This window comes from Rhamphochromis sp. 'chilingali', assembly GCF_963969265.1.
Source record: "Rhamphochromis sp. 'chilingali' genome assembly, chromosome: 14".
NCBI lineage: Eukaryota > Metazoa > Chordata > Actinopteri > Cichliformes > Cichlidae > Rhamphochromis > Rhamphochromis sp. 'chilingali'.
In genome coordinates, this window is record NC_137941.1 from 6992353 (window position 1) to 7009693 (window position 17341).

A 17341-nucleotide genomic window follows, 5' to 3' on the forward strand; every position below is an offset into this window, starting at 1 on the left:
GTGACCTGAAGGGATCCTGACCCAGCATCAGTATGTGAGTGTGCTTCCAGAGGCAGGAAGCGTTTTGGTGGCTGTGAATCTTTTCTGTTTTCTGTTTAGTGCCTCAGCGGCAACCGAAGCAACAGCTGAATGTTGTATCAGTATTTCAGAATTCACCTCTCATCCATTTCTTCATTTTTTCCCGGACATTAAAGGTACAGTTCTTGCTGCTGTGATGCATCTCATGCTAATAAAATCACTGCCTGCTTGGATTAGTTAAGGATTAATTTACCTTCGGGTCCCCGATGATGTCAGCATGTCCTTGTATCTCACTCAGGGACATACCCGGGCAGGGCATTGAGATGCATGCCCGCACTGCATCGTGAGACTCTCTTCTCCCCACAGAGCTGAAAGAAAACAGTCTGTCAACACGCCACCACACACTGAAATCTTGTGATATTGACTCTCGATGCCCGGGGTGAGTCGGCTGATAAATGACCCCGCTATCTATTGAAACCTGGCTGTGAGCCTCTGTATGAACAGGTCTCAGGGCTAAGGAGGCTCATAAATGTGTCTGACCATTTGATAAAAAATGACCCGTGTCATCTGAATCAGGAAAGCTATGAATCAATTGTATATATGAAACTGTGAGAGGCAGTGAAGATCTCAAAAGTACAGTAATTAGTTTATTAAGCAGAGAAGAGTCAAAACGGGGTCTCTGCACCAATTTAAAGATCAAAATGAATGCTTTTGTGTATATGGTTGAATTTAAGTGAAAAAATGTGACAATGGTTTTTCGTATACTTCTTTTAATACTAATGTACTACTATACAAAATAAAGCAAAATACACCTATTTTGATTCACTTTGTATATTATTCAGCATCCTTATTGATGTAAACCTCAACAACAACAACAGACATATTTCTAACGTCCAGCTCAGGCAGTTTTAATGAAAATTGTGGCAGCTTGTTGTTTATGATTGGAAAGCAACTTCATTCGTTTTGATTTGGTGTCCTTAATTTGCAAAGCTTGAATTGATTAATATCTTTTCAGCAAGGTTGGTCATCAACTCCCTGCTGCACATGTGTGGCAGCTCATTGTTTTATTGAGTGTCAGATCTTTACTGTGGACAGCTGAAATGAAACATCTGTTATATACACACTGCAACTTAACAAAACACCAGCAAGGAAAACTACAGTGTTCTGTTTGCTGGTGTTTTTGCTTTTGTTAAGCTGGAGAGTGTTTGACCCCTCAGGGCCATCGTAGTGATAACAATTCATTCAGCATTCAGCTGGTGAGTCTGTACGGAGAGCTGCACACTCCTCCTTAATTTTGTGTGTGTTACTCCAGCACATGAGTTAAAATTGTATTTAGAATGTGCAGACATAGAGAGTCTGGTAATTTAGTAACATTAGAATTTCAGAATAATTGTACTCCAGTTATTAATAATAAAGTGTGAGGGCAACACAAATTAAGGGGGGAAAAAACAATACTGAGAGATATTTTTAAGAAGACTTTTTGTAGATGGATGCTAAAACATGATCTTAGCCATATCTTATTAAACTACTATAGGAACAAAAATATTTCAGCCTGAAAGAGAAAGGCAGGGCTTTTTCTTCATTATGACAAGATAAGCCATTCCTGTTATATTTCTTTGAAGTCTGCCTAAAGGGCAAAGTCTCTGTGGACTAGTCTGTGCAATCACAAACACCAAAGCAGGTATATGGCTGTCGACATGAAGCCTCACATTCTCTATCACTGATCACTGCTTGTTAACAAAAAATGCTTATCAATTGAGGTGGGAAAATGCATGTTACCTACAGCAGATTTATTGGAAAGCTAAGATAATTTCCATTTTTATGATTTTGTGACATGTGGGAAACCTGAAAAACATGACCTTTATCACTGATTTACCAGCTTTCTTACCAGTCTTTTCCATCACTTTTTCTTCTGTCTCTCTTCTTGTCAGACTTTGTCTGCTTTCCGCCCAGAAGCGATGAGATCTTTTGCTCCCTCTTGTCATCTTTTCCTTTTGGTGGATCAACCTTTTTGCTGGGAGCAGGAAGCTTACTCTTACGAAAGCCGAACCAACTTGCTAAGCTTGATCCAGATTTTTGCTTCACCTCACTGGTTCGCTCTTGTTCCTGAGACTTGTGCAAGTTCTCCTCTATGCCGAGCATCACTTTCTCTTCAATTGTAGTTATGGTGCTTTGTCTCTCAGGCTCTTCAGAAACTGGCTCCCCGAAGGCGCTCGAAAACTGTTGCTCTATCTGAAGTCGCCTAGCCTGCTCACGCTGGAGTTTGAGACTTTGGAGTCTTTCACTGGAGGACCCCAGATGTAAAGGAACTGCTAGTCCCTCTTCAATCAAAAAGTTGTTTAAGAGGGATCGATTCATTGGACAGTGGTAGCTACTGGAGCAGCTCATACTTCCTGGGAGGACATCACCAAGAGAGTTCAAGGAGCTCCCTGAGTGTGTTTTGATCTGTGTGCGGACCTTTCCAGATCTGTTGAAGCTTGGTCTGTCCATATAGCGTGCACCAAAGCTCTGACTACGAGCTTTGGCCCCATTCATGCCCAGCACTGGTTTAAGAGGAGGTCTAGTAGAAACAGATACAGACCGTTTGAACAGCCAGCCTTCCTCGTCAAATCCCCAGTCTAGCATTACACCACTGTCTGACACAACAGGTTGGACAGAAGGCTCAGAATCTAGCGAGTTGCAACGGGTCTCAATCTTTCTGCGGGTGTTATCATGAGTGCTGGATTCATGTATTGTCTGGGGGTCACACGTGAAAGTCTGAAAGGTCTGGATGCTTTTTCCAGAAGGGTTCGTATCGTCCTTGTTTTGCCTTCCGAAAATGAGGAAGGTATTTGCTTCTTGTCCAGCGATTGCCTCGTGAGATTTGGCATTTACAGGAAGAGTCCTTTTTACGGCTCTTGAAGAGGAAGTCTGTGGATGGTAGTATGCATTAGAATATGCTGGTGGTAAGACTTCCGAGAGTTTTGGCTCACTGACACTCTGTTGGGATCTTTGCAAGACGCTCTGATTTGGCAATACAGAGGGAACGCCATTTTCAATATAGCTGATGGTAGCTCTGTCTGTAGATAACCGGACAGATTCTGAAGCTGATTGTGATTCTTGAACTACAACAGGAGGTATCATAGATGAATGGGTGTGGTACATTTTACCTTCAGCACCCATTTGTGGGGCTGCATGTTGACCATCTAGTATTGCACTGGATTGTTGAGGTTGTACGACTGAAGAAACCTGATGCATATGCAACTTGGTTGGGCCAGTCATTGAACTTTGAGCCTGCCCTGGAGATGTTTGATCTTTGGGAAAGCTGTCACTACTAGGTCTGAGAAGAAGAGAAGTAGTTCGACCTGGGGGTCGCGGCGGGGATAGGGATCTGAGTTCTGAGTCACAGTCATGGTCCTGACGTCGTTGTTTTCGTGGAGAGCATGGTAAGTTGTCATAGATACCATCTTCTGAAGAGTCATTGCTTGACTGAAGTCTGGCTATTTGTGATTTTGTGGGACTCTTTAAGCCATCACTGACCCCTGTAGACTTAAATATCTTTGAATGTTTCACGGGAGAAACAAGAGGTGAGCACTTTTGCATCTTCTCAAGAGACTTGGAACTTGATGATGCTGAATTATCCTCATCTTTCTCAGTTTTAGATAATGTGCTCTTGGTTGAACCATGGGCTTTATTTAAATTTGTCCTTTTGCTAGGGGCACTGCTCCCTGTAGGGTTAGGGCTGGGCTGTCCTTTGGGCCTTTGACCCTTGATAAGCTTTTGATGTAGAGGAGAATGTGTGTGCTTTTGTTGCTCTGGTCCTCCATCTGCACTCTTGCTCCGCAAAATAAAAGCCTTTCTTGCTGAGTCACAGAGTTGAGGTTTTGGTTTCCTCTGAGGAGATTCTGAGGCGGAATAGTCCTGGTGGTCACCGCCGGCTTGACTTATTGGGTCTCTGCGATGAGGAACTTCCATTGAGGAGCTGCGCTGCCTGGCTTCATTCATGCAGCACAGAGCTCTTGGTACAGTATGTTGAACTGATGAGCCAACATCACCTGTTCCCACTTCCACTTGTTTGGAGGACGCTCTTCCCTGTTGTCCTTTGACATAATCAAGCCTGGATTTACGGTCAGTGGATCTTTCCTGGTTATTGTTTCTGTCACTCAACTTTACGCCTTTATGTTTTTCTAGTGAATCTATCTTCATTTCCTCCAGATGTGTAAGGCTATCAGTTGGGCTCACACCAGGTTTAACTGTGGGGCCCTCCAGAAATAAGAAGTTGTCTGTGACAGGTGAAGGAAACAGACCAGAGTTCCCTGAAAGTTTCACAGGATCTACTTCAAATTCCTGAGTGACCTCCAACTTGTCCAAGCTTAGAAGTTCTTTTGCTGGCAGGTCACTGGATTCGCTGTTTGGTACTTTAGGCAATTCGTCATCCGCATCATCAGAGTCTACAATGGAAATCCTTGTTTCTGCTTTGAAAGGTTTACTTGTAGGGGCTACTTGCTTGGCTGTAGTCCCTCGCTGGGCAAACTTGACACCAAGTGAGTATATACCCTCGTTTGAGGTCATACAGTCTTTGCAGTGTGGTACAGATGGAAGGGAGGAAGTCCCCTTGGAGTTGGACATTTGAAGACGTTTCAGGCCTTTCAAAATGTGACCTTCCTTCCATCCCAGGTCTGTGTGCTCCAGAGCAGCGGAGTGATTGCTGGATACTGAACCAGTACTCATCCTTTTGTCTCGGCTTGAGGCACACTATGTATTAAAAGAGATATTTGCAATTACTGAAATAGCATTCATAATTAGCTTTTGCAAATTACATTTTTTTCAAACAAAAAAGAAGATGGATGGAAGGTGAATGATACCAACCTGCTTTGAGTAGCCACGTCCCTCTGCCCAAGTGTGGGAGCCACTGGAATATTCACTGCAAGCGCTGGAGAGTGAAAGCTCACTGCCACTGCCGCTGCCACTGCTGCGTGGGCACGTTAGACTCAGCAGGCTGGGCCACCTTCCTGCAGGAATTCCTGCTTTTCCATTCCTTTGGACCTCCTGAAAAAGAAGATATCTTGCAGTTAATTTAAAGGTAGTATTTTTCTAGTGGGTGTGCTAGAATATTTTCTGATGTGTGCTGCTATTTTGTACTTTTCTTTACCTATCATTTCACCATTGTAAATAAGAATGTGCTCATAATGACTTAAAGTTCATTGAAATAAAGTTCACACTGGCACACTTCAACATTGTGTGGTGCAAACTGGTATTACACAAACGTGCAGCTTGGTCGTACTTTTTCAACACAAAGCATACTAGATGTATGGCTTTATATGTCCCTATGGCTTTATATGTCCCTATGGCATATAAAGCCATAGGGATGGTTTCTTCAAATTCCGCTGATAGGTTGATTTTAAAGGTTTAAAGCACAGCGATTTACAATAAGCACCTTAAAAACACAATAAAGAGACAACTGCTCCGGTGAAAAATTCATCGTACATGTGGGGTATGGCTGAGTGGTGAAAGCACAAATGGAGGGCCTTTACTGCACCTCATTTACAGGACAGATCAGTTTGGCCAAATCTGAAGAAAAAAGTCAAACTAAGAAAAGTACTCCAATTGTTAAAAGTATACACACTGTCTTTGTTGGGTGTCTGGTAGTACAGGCACTGTTGCTTCCTCACCACCATTACCTGATACAAAAGACTGTCAACAAAAGCTGCAACGCCCACCAGTATAGACAGTAGTTACTCCCAATTCAGTTTTTCAAAAGAGACTTATAATAAGTCAACAACGGAAAACATATACTGTCATAATAAAATAATTGCAAACATCATAAAATTAACCCACAAATATCACCCATATCCCCCCTTTTTTCATACCACAGCTGGCACATTGCCCGGGGAACCTGAAAAAAGTCTAAAAGGGACCTGGAATGGTTTGCCAGTTCCTGGGTTCAGCACTGGGGTGATCCCTCATGCACTATATGGACAAAACATTGAATCCTATATGAAGCATGAATCCTGTAGGGTTGTTGTTCCGGGGCTGACCTGTCAAACATCTTTGAGAAGAGCGAAAATTCCCACAGACACACTCCAAAAACTTGTAGACAGCTTTTCTAAAAGAGTGGAGCTGTTATATCTCCAAAGGGGTATATAACGTGTACGTGGCTTCCTTCTTTTGTCCATACTCTTTAACATTCAGCTGCTTCTCCAGTGAGCCTCCTGTCCTGTCTTGCTTTATTGTGAGGTTCTAGCACTCTGACTGGAACTGGTTCATTTGGGCTCAGAGAGCTCAGAGAGCCCAAATGACAGACAAAGACATCGATTGTAAAATGCATCCAAGATCAGAGAGTTGGAGTCCAATCGTGGTATGGAAGACTAGCTGGTGAGGCAGCTGGTCAGTTATTCATATATTCAATTCATTTGCAGCTAAAATTTTTGCAGTGGGGCTCCTGATGTTAACCTCCTAACAACTATCAGTTCACCTGTGATCCATCTACAGTTATAGGTTTGGGTTGAGATAACAGTCATGGAATTTTTCCTGTTTAAAAGCTTACCTTTTGGATGTTTTAAAGGAAAACTGTAACGGGAATGACAGATCCAACCACATACTGCACTTTAACACCCTTTATTAATTCCAGGTTGTCGTATTTACAACTCACGGCTGTAGCTTTTCACCTGCAATCCACTATACTACAACAACAACACTCCTTAGGTCCCGGCACGTTTAATAGGGGAGGCATGATGAGCTAATTGACAAACCATGCCTCGCCACACTGTAATGTGGAAATGAAAGTGTAAGCATTCATTTGAAAGGTAAGATCTTCTAAAAACTGTCAGTGTGATTAAACTTAAACTTAAACTTAAACTCAACCCCGAACCCAACCCTCAGCAGGTCGCCAACTGCTGGGTGTTATAAGCTCATCCTCTGATTCACACTGGTGAACACAGTACGTGTTCATCCACCTAATTCGTGACATTATGTGTTTCTTGGACGGCCCTTCGCTCTCCATTTGTCTCCGTCACAGTCCTTAAAAGAATCAATATGCTGGATACACCGCTGTCTCTTTCCATCCAAAGGCTAATTGAAGAATGGGATGACATTTTCTACTCCTGCGGTCAGATGGCTCCTGTTTAAAAACGCTGAGTGTTTTCATCTTTCTCTAGTCTCACAGGTGCACCATGATCTCTGTGAGAGCTGCTGAATGAGACATTTTAAAACAATGCCTCTATTCTGACACAAAGGGAGGCTATTAACTGTGCCAAGAGCCTCTTGGTGTCTCTGCTGTTCATTTATATTTCAGCTGCATAAAGACTAATGACTGTTAGATGAAGATGATGCCCCTGTGAGGGCTAAAAAGCTAGAAAATGAACCAAAATCAACATTCACATTATTCCACTGACTCATATCACTCTTGATATGAGTCCTTTGGTGATATTTCTGAAAGCAAGTTTTGTGCCTGTGCCAGATGTGCCTGCGTGATGAATGTTTGTCGCAAGGACAAAAATGCAATTTTGTAGAAAGAAAATTTCACAGAGCATTTTCCCTAAAAAGTCTCCAGCTAATGCAAAATGCTTGTATTAAAGGTTAAGAGAGATAGACATGGTTTGAAGGAAAGTTTTGAAAGCTTTAATAGAAACTGAATATTTTATCACGCAATTTATTTTGGAGTAAAATCCCCAGTTTCTTGTAATAACGGGCAACTTTTGAATGATTGGTTTACTGATACTGTCACGGTCCTGGGTCTTCTGACTCAGCGTTTTTAGTTCTTTGTGATGTTTGTATTATCGTACTTGTGTGAGTTATTCTATGGTTTCTAGTTTCGATCCCTTGCCCTTCATGTTTCTCTGTGTCCCCTCTGTGTCTGCATGTTTGAGTTCCCCTCTGTGTCTTTCAGTTCTTAGAGTCCTCTGCCTTATGGTTTATGTCTCTGTGTTTCTTAGTTGCTGTCTCCACTGTGTCAAGTTCGCGTCTCTGTGATCCTTCCTGTTTTACTTTGAAGGTCCGTGTCTTATGTGAATGTGTCCTGCTTTGCTTGTCTCGTCAGTCCTGATTTCTCCCAGGCAGTGTTGGGGAGTAACGGAATACATGTACCGCCGTTACGTATTTAAAATACAAAATATGAGTAACTGTATTCCGTTACAGTTACCGTTTAAAAATGTGGTATTCAGAATACAGTTACTTTGTTGAAATAAATGGATTACACTGCGGTACTTTCCTGTTTCATATAGTCGAGGGTCAGGACTGTTTGGGTTTTGTTTGACAGCTACGTTCTGTTGTTCCAGGCGGCAGCGTTACGGTTGCCATGGTTACATGGCGACGCTCTCTCTCTCTCTCTGCGACTGTGTGTTTCCTGGGTGAGAGAGCGCCTTTTCGTTGTTGTTGTTGTTATGCTAAGCTAACAGGCAGAATGCTACAAGCATAGCTCTAAAGAATGTGGCATCATGGGCAGTGTAGTCCGTGTTGCAGGGAGAATGGACTGCCATACACGTTATGTGTCTGTGAGCGCGAGGAGGGAGAAAAAGGGGAGTGGAAAGGTACGAGTTGTCATCGAGCAAAAACGGGAGCTGGAAGCATGTAAATATTATAATAACCACTGCAGCCAAGAAGAGAGCCCGACGAGCCCAGTTGTAAGTAAGCTATTAAGACTCGACTGTACACTGTGTTCGTGTTTTCCTCCGAAAACAATAAGTTCCGTTGGAGCAGTCTTTCAACGCCTCTCTCTGTCTCTCGCAAGAAAAGTTGACCCAGACAACAAAGTAAAGCTATTTTTCGGCTACAAGCCGACAGGGACCCCGCCGTATTAGTCAGAGGTCCCTTTACTACAGTTCGGAGTTGCGCGGACCTTCAGTAATAGTAATAAATCACACAGCAATAGTACATTCACGTTGTTGTAAAAAGCATGATAATATATTAAGTAATCCAAAGTATTCAGAATACGTTACTGTCAGAATACATTTTGGGGCATGTATTCTGTATTCTGTAATGGAATACATTTTAAAAGTAACCTTCCCAACACTGCTCCCAGGTGTTCCCTCCTTCTGTGTCTCATTCCCCTCGTTACTCCCCAGTGTATTTAAACCCTGTGTTTCTCTGAGTCAGTGTCGTGTCGTCCCTCATGCTGTGTGGATCTCCCTGTGTCTCTCTGTGAGTTCTTAGTTTGTTGTTTCCCAGTTTAGTTTAGTTTGTCCTACCAGCAAATAAAGCTGTGGTTTTTGAGTTCATCCCCTGAGTCTGTGAGTCTTGCATTTTGGGTCCGACTCCTGCCTGCCGCACAGCGATTCATGACAGATTCAGAGTGTAGTGTTTTCCATATTTAAAGATACTGATGGATGTCCAGTCTGTCCTCTTTCCTGCGGAATCAGTTAATTACGTTTGTCAAACTGCTGCAGCTTTCTGCATCTGGTTTGTGTCTGCTGTGTTTTGCACTTTTTTGATGTTATTTTTACTTGCTGTTAGATTCGGGTATGACAAGGTTAGGTTCAAGAAAACAAATTTTGCAAGAACTGGCCGGATTAAAGCCTCACTGAGATGCGTCCGCCACTTTGCAGAATTAAGCGTATTTTTGGCCTGCCTGGAAAGCGTCCCCCTTCATAATATTAATAATAATGTATACGTTATTGATCCCGTGGGGAAATTCCTGTCTGCATTTACAACATTCACTCACCTACTGAGCTATCCCTGCCCTTCATAACAACTCTGAGGAAGCAGTACATCTACAGTACACACACACACACACACAGCCCCGTTCAGCTATCTTAGTGAGGACCTTCATTGACATAATGGTTTCCCTAGCCCCTTACCCTAACCCTAACCATTAAAAATGAACGCCTAACCCTTACCCTAATACCTAACCATAACCTAATTGTAACCCTGACACTAAAACCACATTTTAAGCCTCAAAAAGGCCTTCAAACTTGTGTGTCCTCACAAATGACAGTTGGTTCTCACAAGGATAGTAGAATGCAGATTTCGGTCCTCACAAAGATAACACACACACACACACACACACACACACACACACACACACACACACACACACACACACACACCTTTTCAGTGAACAATATGAACCAGATCTCCATTCAACCTCATGAGGTGGGCTTTGTAGGTCTTTAAAAAGGGGCTGTCTAACAAGACTTGTGTATCCCGTTTTTATGTCCTATCCGATTGTTCAGTCTGACGTCACTAGCCGTGTCTGGGTCTAAACTCTGCTGCAGGTCCATATATCAAACGATCACTGTGGCATTACTGAGAGTTGAAAAACTGTCTAAAGTCTTTCATCTTTAATAAAATGATCAGCGTTCTGCTCTACCAGGTGTAACAATTGAGTTTAACATCCAGGCATCCATGAAAACGGAATTTATGACATTTAACAGAGTTAGAAGTTAGCAGGGAGTTAGCTCACTAGCTTCTATCTAAATACAATATAGCATGTCCTGACTGCGGGGTTTTGGAAACAAATTAAAACGTACAGCTCTGCTATCACTTCCAGCATAAATGAAGACAGAAAACTAAACAGCAGTGACGTTTGTAGGGTTACTGAAGTTGGGCTAGCTGGTATATAATGATGTGCCACGTGACCGCTAGCGACACAGCTATGTTAGCATAATATAAACAAGCTAACTTTTTTTCCACTCGATAAAACTTAACGTGAGTGTTCTCAGTGGTCAGAAACAAATGTAATCGCATGGCAGGATGCTGTAAAAGGACCAAACTTCAGCCAGGAGAACAACTGAGATAATCCATCCACAATACGAGGTTAGTCATTCATATACTGCTGCATGGGCTGGGCTGTAGTTACATCCTAAGGTTTTAAAAACTGAGCTTAAATAAATGATTAGTGGTAATAAAAGCCGAGGGAGGTCAACAGTGATCACTGACTGTTTTAGGAGCTTTTTGAGACCAAATAGAAGAAAATACATAACATTAAACATGTTAACAACACAAAAGCCATATTAAACGCAGACTACTTTAGGCCTGGAAGTAGGATTCGTCGCGTCATCACTGAACAACCGGATAAGTGCTCTCTTTAGTTAAAACATCCTGTGTTTTCTTGTTTTTCTTCGCGTCTATTCTAGTTTCTTGACTGTCCGAGTTACCTTCCATGTGTCTGCCCTTTTTTCCTGTTTTTGGACTTCACCTCTCGTCCGTGCTGTATGACCTTGCCCTGGATTAAAGGTCTGAACTTTGAACTTTTAGTCTTCCTAATGCATTCTGAATTTTGATCCTCTTCTTCTGAGTCATTACTACCGAAGACTGACATTATCTTCAGTCACATTCTTTCGATCACTACCCAGAGCATCAGGGCCCCCTGAGCTAAGGTGGTCAGGCTTCACCACAGGCACAGCCTCCTGTAGGCCCACCACCCATAGGAGGAACCATGGGTTTTCGATTTAGTGTGCATTGAATGGCAGTCAGGGGCGGAGGAGGTCTTGATGGCCCAATTCCCGGTTGCCAAGACTAGATGTCAAACATTATAGAATTATGCATTCTTTGCTTTGGCTCGCCACAAAGTTCATGAGTTATAAATGTATTATGACAGTTAAGCAGGTTAAAATATGGACTCTGGGTACCAGAGTTACCCAAAGGTTTTTTTGCCTTTCACTGTAAATAAACTACGTAGATAAGATGATATCATCTACTATGGAAGACCCCAGTTTGACTTAAATTTCATGGCTGGCGGGTTATCTTATTTGTGAAGGATCTTGTGTGGAAGTCTGTTACGGCACTCGAATCGCTGGCATACTGCAGATGCCGTTTTCAGTCAGAAGGCCCAAAGGTTCAAGTGCTGTGACCCTATTTAAAACGGCATCGATCGTTTGGAGAGCCGCCGAGGCCAGCTTCCTCTCGAAGTCATTAGTGTAATCTGTTAGCAATAATTAATGTGAATAGGAAATAATTGCATGGGGGAGCTGGGGACCAATGTGATTTGGTCTTTTCATTGATATTCACCTATTATTTGATTATCCGAGCTATAGCCTTTACTTTGAGAACAGTGTGGGAGAAAGCCACATTTGGCCGCGTGCGGATTAATCTGGAAACTAATTACAGTCAGTATGTCGAGGGGTATCTGAGATTTGACACAAGTGATGCAGTTTAACAAAACCCTCAATCAGAGCGGCGCTCGGCTTCAAGTCAAGGGCAAACTCGAGGGCTGTGGAAATGGGTTTTCCACTTCATGTTTTCAGATGGTTTTCCCACTCTGGAAAAAAAATCTGACAAAGAAGAAGGCAACTTCCTTTTGACCACGACAGAACCGACGCTGCAAACAAATACTTGCCATGTTAAAAAGTTCATAAAAGAGGACAGAACTTCAGAAGTTCTCTGGATATGTCTTTATAGAGTCTCAGAAAATCCATTATTTTAGTTTTGTTTTCTTGAAGCACATTTTCTTATAAATAATTTTTCTAAACGATTGATGGTGAAAAGACTGAGCTGTTAACATTTGGAGTTTTTGTCCTAATGACTGAAACAACTTATCCAATGTGTTTAATAAATACACTAGACCACCATCAGTGTATGGGTTATGCCACAGCTGCCCTCAATTAACAGTATTGTAATCACCAAAACCATTAATGTTTCTGTAACGGTTAATCCACCAGTATGTGAACGCTTTTTAATCCTAATGATATTTTTAATGCCAAAATATAATTATTGTTGTTATGCATGAATTTTCAAATTTAATGTTTTCCCCCCAAAAAAGCAGATTATTATTTTTTTTATTAAGAAATTACAGTAATTAGCTTGAATTCCTGAACAGAAAAATTTGCCTTAGTGATTGAAAGCTATGCTTTATTTAATTCTGACTGAGAAGTCCAGTGTGCCGCCTCAAATTTGGGTATAAAATTGTGATTTCGGTTTATTATTTGCTCCATAAATAATAATATAAGCTTTCGTTTTAAATAACTTTTTGATAGAAAAGTAAATTATTTGTATTTCCTTGTTTTTACGACAGGCGGTCTAATAAAGATGTTAAGCACTGTTGATGTAAAAATTAAAGAATTCTTGAAAGTCATAAAAAGTTGATATAAAATAAAGGAAATAAAGTCCTGAGGCTCTGTGAGGTACACTTTTGTAGACTGTAGGGACAGAAATAGACGTTGCCCTGATTCATAAAACTGCTCTGTTGGCAGTCTGCAAGTTACCTTCATCACAGCAGCACATCAAAAACACCAAATGCATCAAACGTGTTTAGAAAATTTTCTAAATAAAAAGATTTTCACCAAAGTTTTAAGAGGAAAGCTTAAGAGAGCATTTGTGTAAAAGCTAAAAGGAAAAGTGAGGCGATAACTAAATAAGCTACATGTATGTAAATGAAAGAGCTGAAATCACTTCGGTTTTGTGTAACTGCTGAACCGCGCTCTTGTCTTGCTGCAGGAGATCAGACTTTCTACAGCGTTCATTTAGATGAAACATGATTCTTCTTTTCTTCTTAGGGAGCGCTCATGCAGGAAGTGACACGCTCTGCGCTTGCCGCAGGGTTCGGATCGCTGTTCCTGCGAGCAAGCGCTTGCATGTTTTCTCTACTTCTTTCTCAGCTTTAATAGATCTGTAGAGCCACTGGGAGGAATAAACAACAAATCCAAGTTGTTTCCACACACAGTGCTGGCCTACAAGAATCTGCCTGACTGTTACAGCACACCTGATGTCTCTCCTCAGATGAAAACATGGTTCCAAGGAGATGTTCTTCCATCCCATCACATCCATACTGTCAGTTTGACTGGTGATAGCTTCACAGGTGAGAGACTAAAGTGAAACTCTAGCACAAACTCAAACAGCTAAACATTAACCAACCAACCCTGAACCTTAATTTGAGAGGTTTGAAAACCAAATGAAAAGCTAAATCTCCACATTAAGCAACATTAAAAGAAACTAGTACATGAGCTCTTAATCCTTTATTCTTATAAATAAAAAAAAAATATATAATACATGGTCTAAATATCTGTGCATATAAGAAATACGTTTGTGTTTACACTCTTAACTTGTCACACTGGTGAGATCCAGGAGCTCAGTAGCAGGTAACTGAGCCCCGTTTGCTCTTTTGGTCCATTTTCTTCTGACGAGACATTCAAGAAGTGGTGAATATGTCAGAATCTTTGGTGAAACTGCAGGTGAAGAGTTTAAAAAGAATAAGGTTTGAAAAGTTCTGGTTAATGTTATCATTTCACCCTTCTGTTTACTCAGTCACCATCTACAAACTGTCACTGTAGGTCTCTGTTAACTCGTACACAAAACACTCCTTACAGGGTGAAGAAATGAGGAAGTTGGAATGTCGAGGTTTTGCCTCTCAGCATCAGTGATGTTAAGGGTTCAACATAGTCTCAGTGAAGGTTGATTGGTCAGCCGCTGGCACCTCGGTATCTGCATCAGTCAGTTATGAGTGAGGGGTTGCATCAGCCAGGTCACAGATGTCCCCTCTGATCACATTTCAAACCTTCAATAAGAGTTCTTTATCACTATGAAACACATTTGGCACAGCTATGCTGAATTTCACGCCCACTCAGGTTGATGATGGTGTTTCCACCTGACACTGCGAAGGATGTTTCTTTGCATCAAAACTTGTTGCTCTACATTCTTGTCCAAAAAAGGTCACTTCAGGCTTAAAAAAAAAACCCAGGATGCTAATGCTGAGGCTTCAAACCAGTGAGTACATCATGCTAGCTGTAGCCATCTTTGAAGTACAGTTTATAGTTACAGTGTATATAAATCAACAATAACAAGAAGGAAGCGGTGCTCCTGCTCTGGAATGACAGTCAGTCATGACAACCCCACACTGGTTTCACATCCACAGGTAATACCTTCCAGTTACTTAGTCTTTGAAGCCAGGGCTTCAAAAAGCAGAGTGACATCACATTTATGTAACAGTGGTGATGTCCACCTTTTATTTACAGTCTGTGGATTTCTCATACAGGAACGACGTAGAGAATGTGATCAATTTTTAAAATAAAAGACCCCATGCATACGATAGCTGCTGCTTCGGAAACACTTCCTGTGTGATTTGAAGCTGCCAGACATGCAGTGGATGTATTTAAACCTAAACAGTTGTTCCAACAGCTCAGCTGAATCGGAGACAACCTGAAAGTGAAAGTGTTCGTCTGCAGGTAAACTCAGCTCAGATTTCTGGTAAACTTTGCTGCAGGGCAACAGCGGCCACTCTCTCTCTCTGCAGAAGAGATACCTGCAGCGCGCCCATTACACTCACTCCACACATTTAAGTGGACTCATCCTGCAGATTTAGATTAATATAAAATATGAATCTACTAATAAATTATGAAGTATTATTTTTATAAATTAAGGTACTTAGTCAAATCTATTTACTTTCCTCAGACCCTGTTCCCTCATATGGGGACACTACATTAAGTGCTTTATAAAATCATATATAAATAAAATAATAATAGTGGGTGTACATAGGAGTGATTTTTTTTCTTGTGGAGCAGTAAAACTCTGATCTACTGGCCTGGGGAGGAGGGCTGTGTGGGAAAATGTTGGACACTGAATAGCCTTCACTGCGTGGTGCAGTGAAAATAACCATCAGAATAACTATGAGTGGTAGCAATGTAATATAAGCCTGCATTATGAACGCTGGATTAATACTAAAGAGTGGTGGTGCTTCTCCCATTGAACAGGCTGTTGTTTTTTTTCTAACTTTAAAGTGCAGTCCTAAATACACTCTGCAGGACTGGAAACCATCTACATGGGGGGTATTTTAAAGTTATAATCACTGTGTAAAGACAGGGCTCACAGACTTGTGTGGGAGGCCTCTTGTGTGACTTGTGTGCATGAATAAATCATCGAATCGCTGCTTCCATCCAGCCTCTCAGTCAGAATAATACAGTGTGTTCAGTGTCAGCTGGTTGGTCTGCAGCTTATGGAGGATTCTCCACAGAGCATATTCTATTACACCAATGCTTTTATCCCAGGCACCTCACAGCACTGCCACTCCGTGCACTTTCATGTTAGGTTTACTAATGGAAATCCTTAAGATCTCGGTGCAGCAGATCATACATGAACACCAATGATCACATCAAACAAGAAAGGATCAGCCTGGGAGACGCAGCTTACAAACTCATCATGTAGCTAATTACTGCTCTGACTTTAAAGAGCTAGTCAGCTTTCTTTGTTAATGTAAATGAATGCCACTACTTTTTAAAAATTCTTCTTCTGTCTTTCAGTCTGAAACTTTTAGATCTGAAGGTCTAAATCTTTAAAAAGGTTCTTAAAAGGTTTCTTTTTTAAAACGAAAGCTCAGTTCTTGTTTAAAACAGCAGGATATTGAAGTTTTCAACTGTTTAAAGAACTAAATATTGGATTTGGCCTGGAGACTACTTTCAGCTGGGCGTTTAATACATAATTGGTGTAAAATTATTCAAAAAGAAACTACACGTGAGGCGAAAAACAATGAAGCCATTAGGGCTTTGGAGTTGACGTCACGCTGCAATGCATTGTGGGAGCGCAGCACCATTTTAGCAGGCCACGAATCAAAACAAACACTATGTGTTGGAAGGAAGATTGCTACGAATCAAACTTAAAAGCAGCTCAAAAGAAAAGGATGTTATAGAGACAGATTGCGTCCGGATGCAAAGAGACTTTACTTGCAAAAAATAGCGTGCATTGGAAATGTTGACCCGTATGAAATACGGCAGTGGAGTAGAAACCCTGAAGACCAACCGCTATTGATTTAGCCTGATATATTCTCGTACCTTGTCTGTGGAGTCAGCACATACACGGCGAAACAATTTCGCAATTATAAATGTTTGGAGGCACACATCCAATTCACCAAGGATGGATACAAGATTTAGCTATTTTTAAGCCTCCACATTGTGAATTTGCCGTCATTCAAACAAAGGTAAGTCAGCTTGAGTACCGTAGGTAAAATGCGTTTGATTTTCCCCCGAACATTCAGATTAGTGCTAGCATAAATTCAATCATGAGGGGGAAATTACAGTGAGAACATATGGAGGCTCTGTTAGATGGATAACATAGTGAGTTCAGTGCACTGATGTGACATTGTCCTGAAGGATTAAGTCATTCTCTATGGTTAAAGAAATTGCACTAATTAATTCATATTTATTATAAATAATCCTAATTATACACCTTGCTTCCTTGTTTATGTCCCGTGTAACTCAAAATACATTCTATTTTAGTTTTAAACATTGGTTAATGCCCTGCAGAATCTCCTTTTCATATTAAGTGATTCATAATTGTCACTTAAAGTCGAACTTTATGCTTTCTCCCTGTTGAAAGTGATTACATCCTTGCCTTACATACTTTAGGTTCATTTTTTGCGGGCGGGTTTCTGAAAAAGAAAAAGAGGCAGATTTAGAATATAACATGCAGCGTTCTATAGATG

General features: G+C 41.3%; 1 protein-coding gene across 1 annotated transcript in view; it reads right to left on the bottom strand.

The window, feature by feature from the left end:
- LOC308409585 (nck-associated protein 5-like) overlaps window positions 1-17341 on the bottom strand; it is a 97252-nt gene that overhangs the window by 20222 nt on the left and 59689 nt on the right. The window contains exons 8-10 of the mRNA XM_080902434.1: window positions 4867-5046; window positions 1907-4752; window positions 272-386 (exon numbers count right to left, since the gene is read on the bottom strand). Coding sequence (XP_080758560.1) covers window positions 272-386; window positions 1907-4752; window positions 4867-5046 — 3141 coding nt within the window. The remainder of the gene's footprint in view (window positions 1-271; window positions 387-1906; window positions 4753-4866; window positions 5047-17341) is intronic.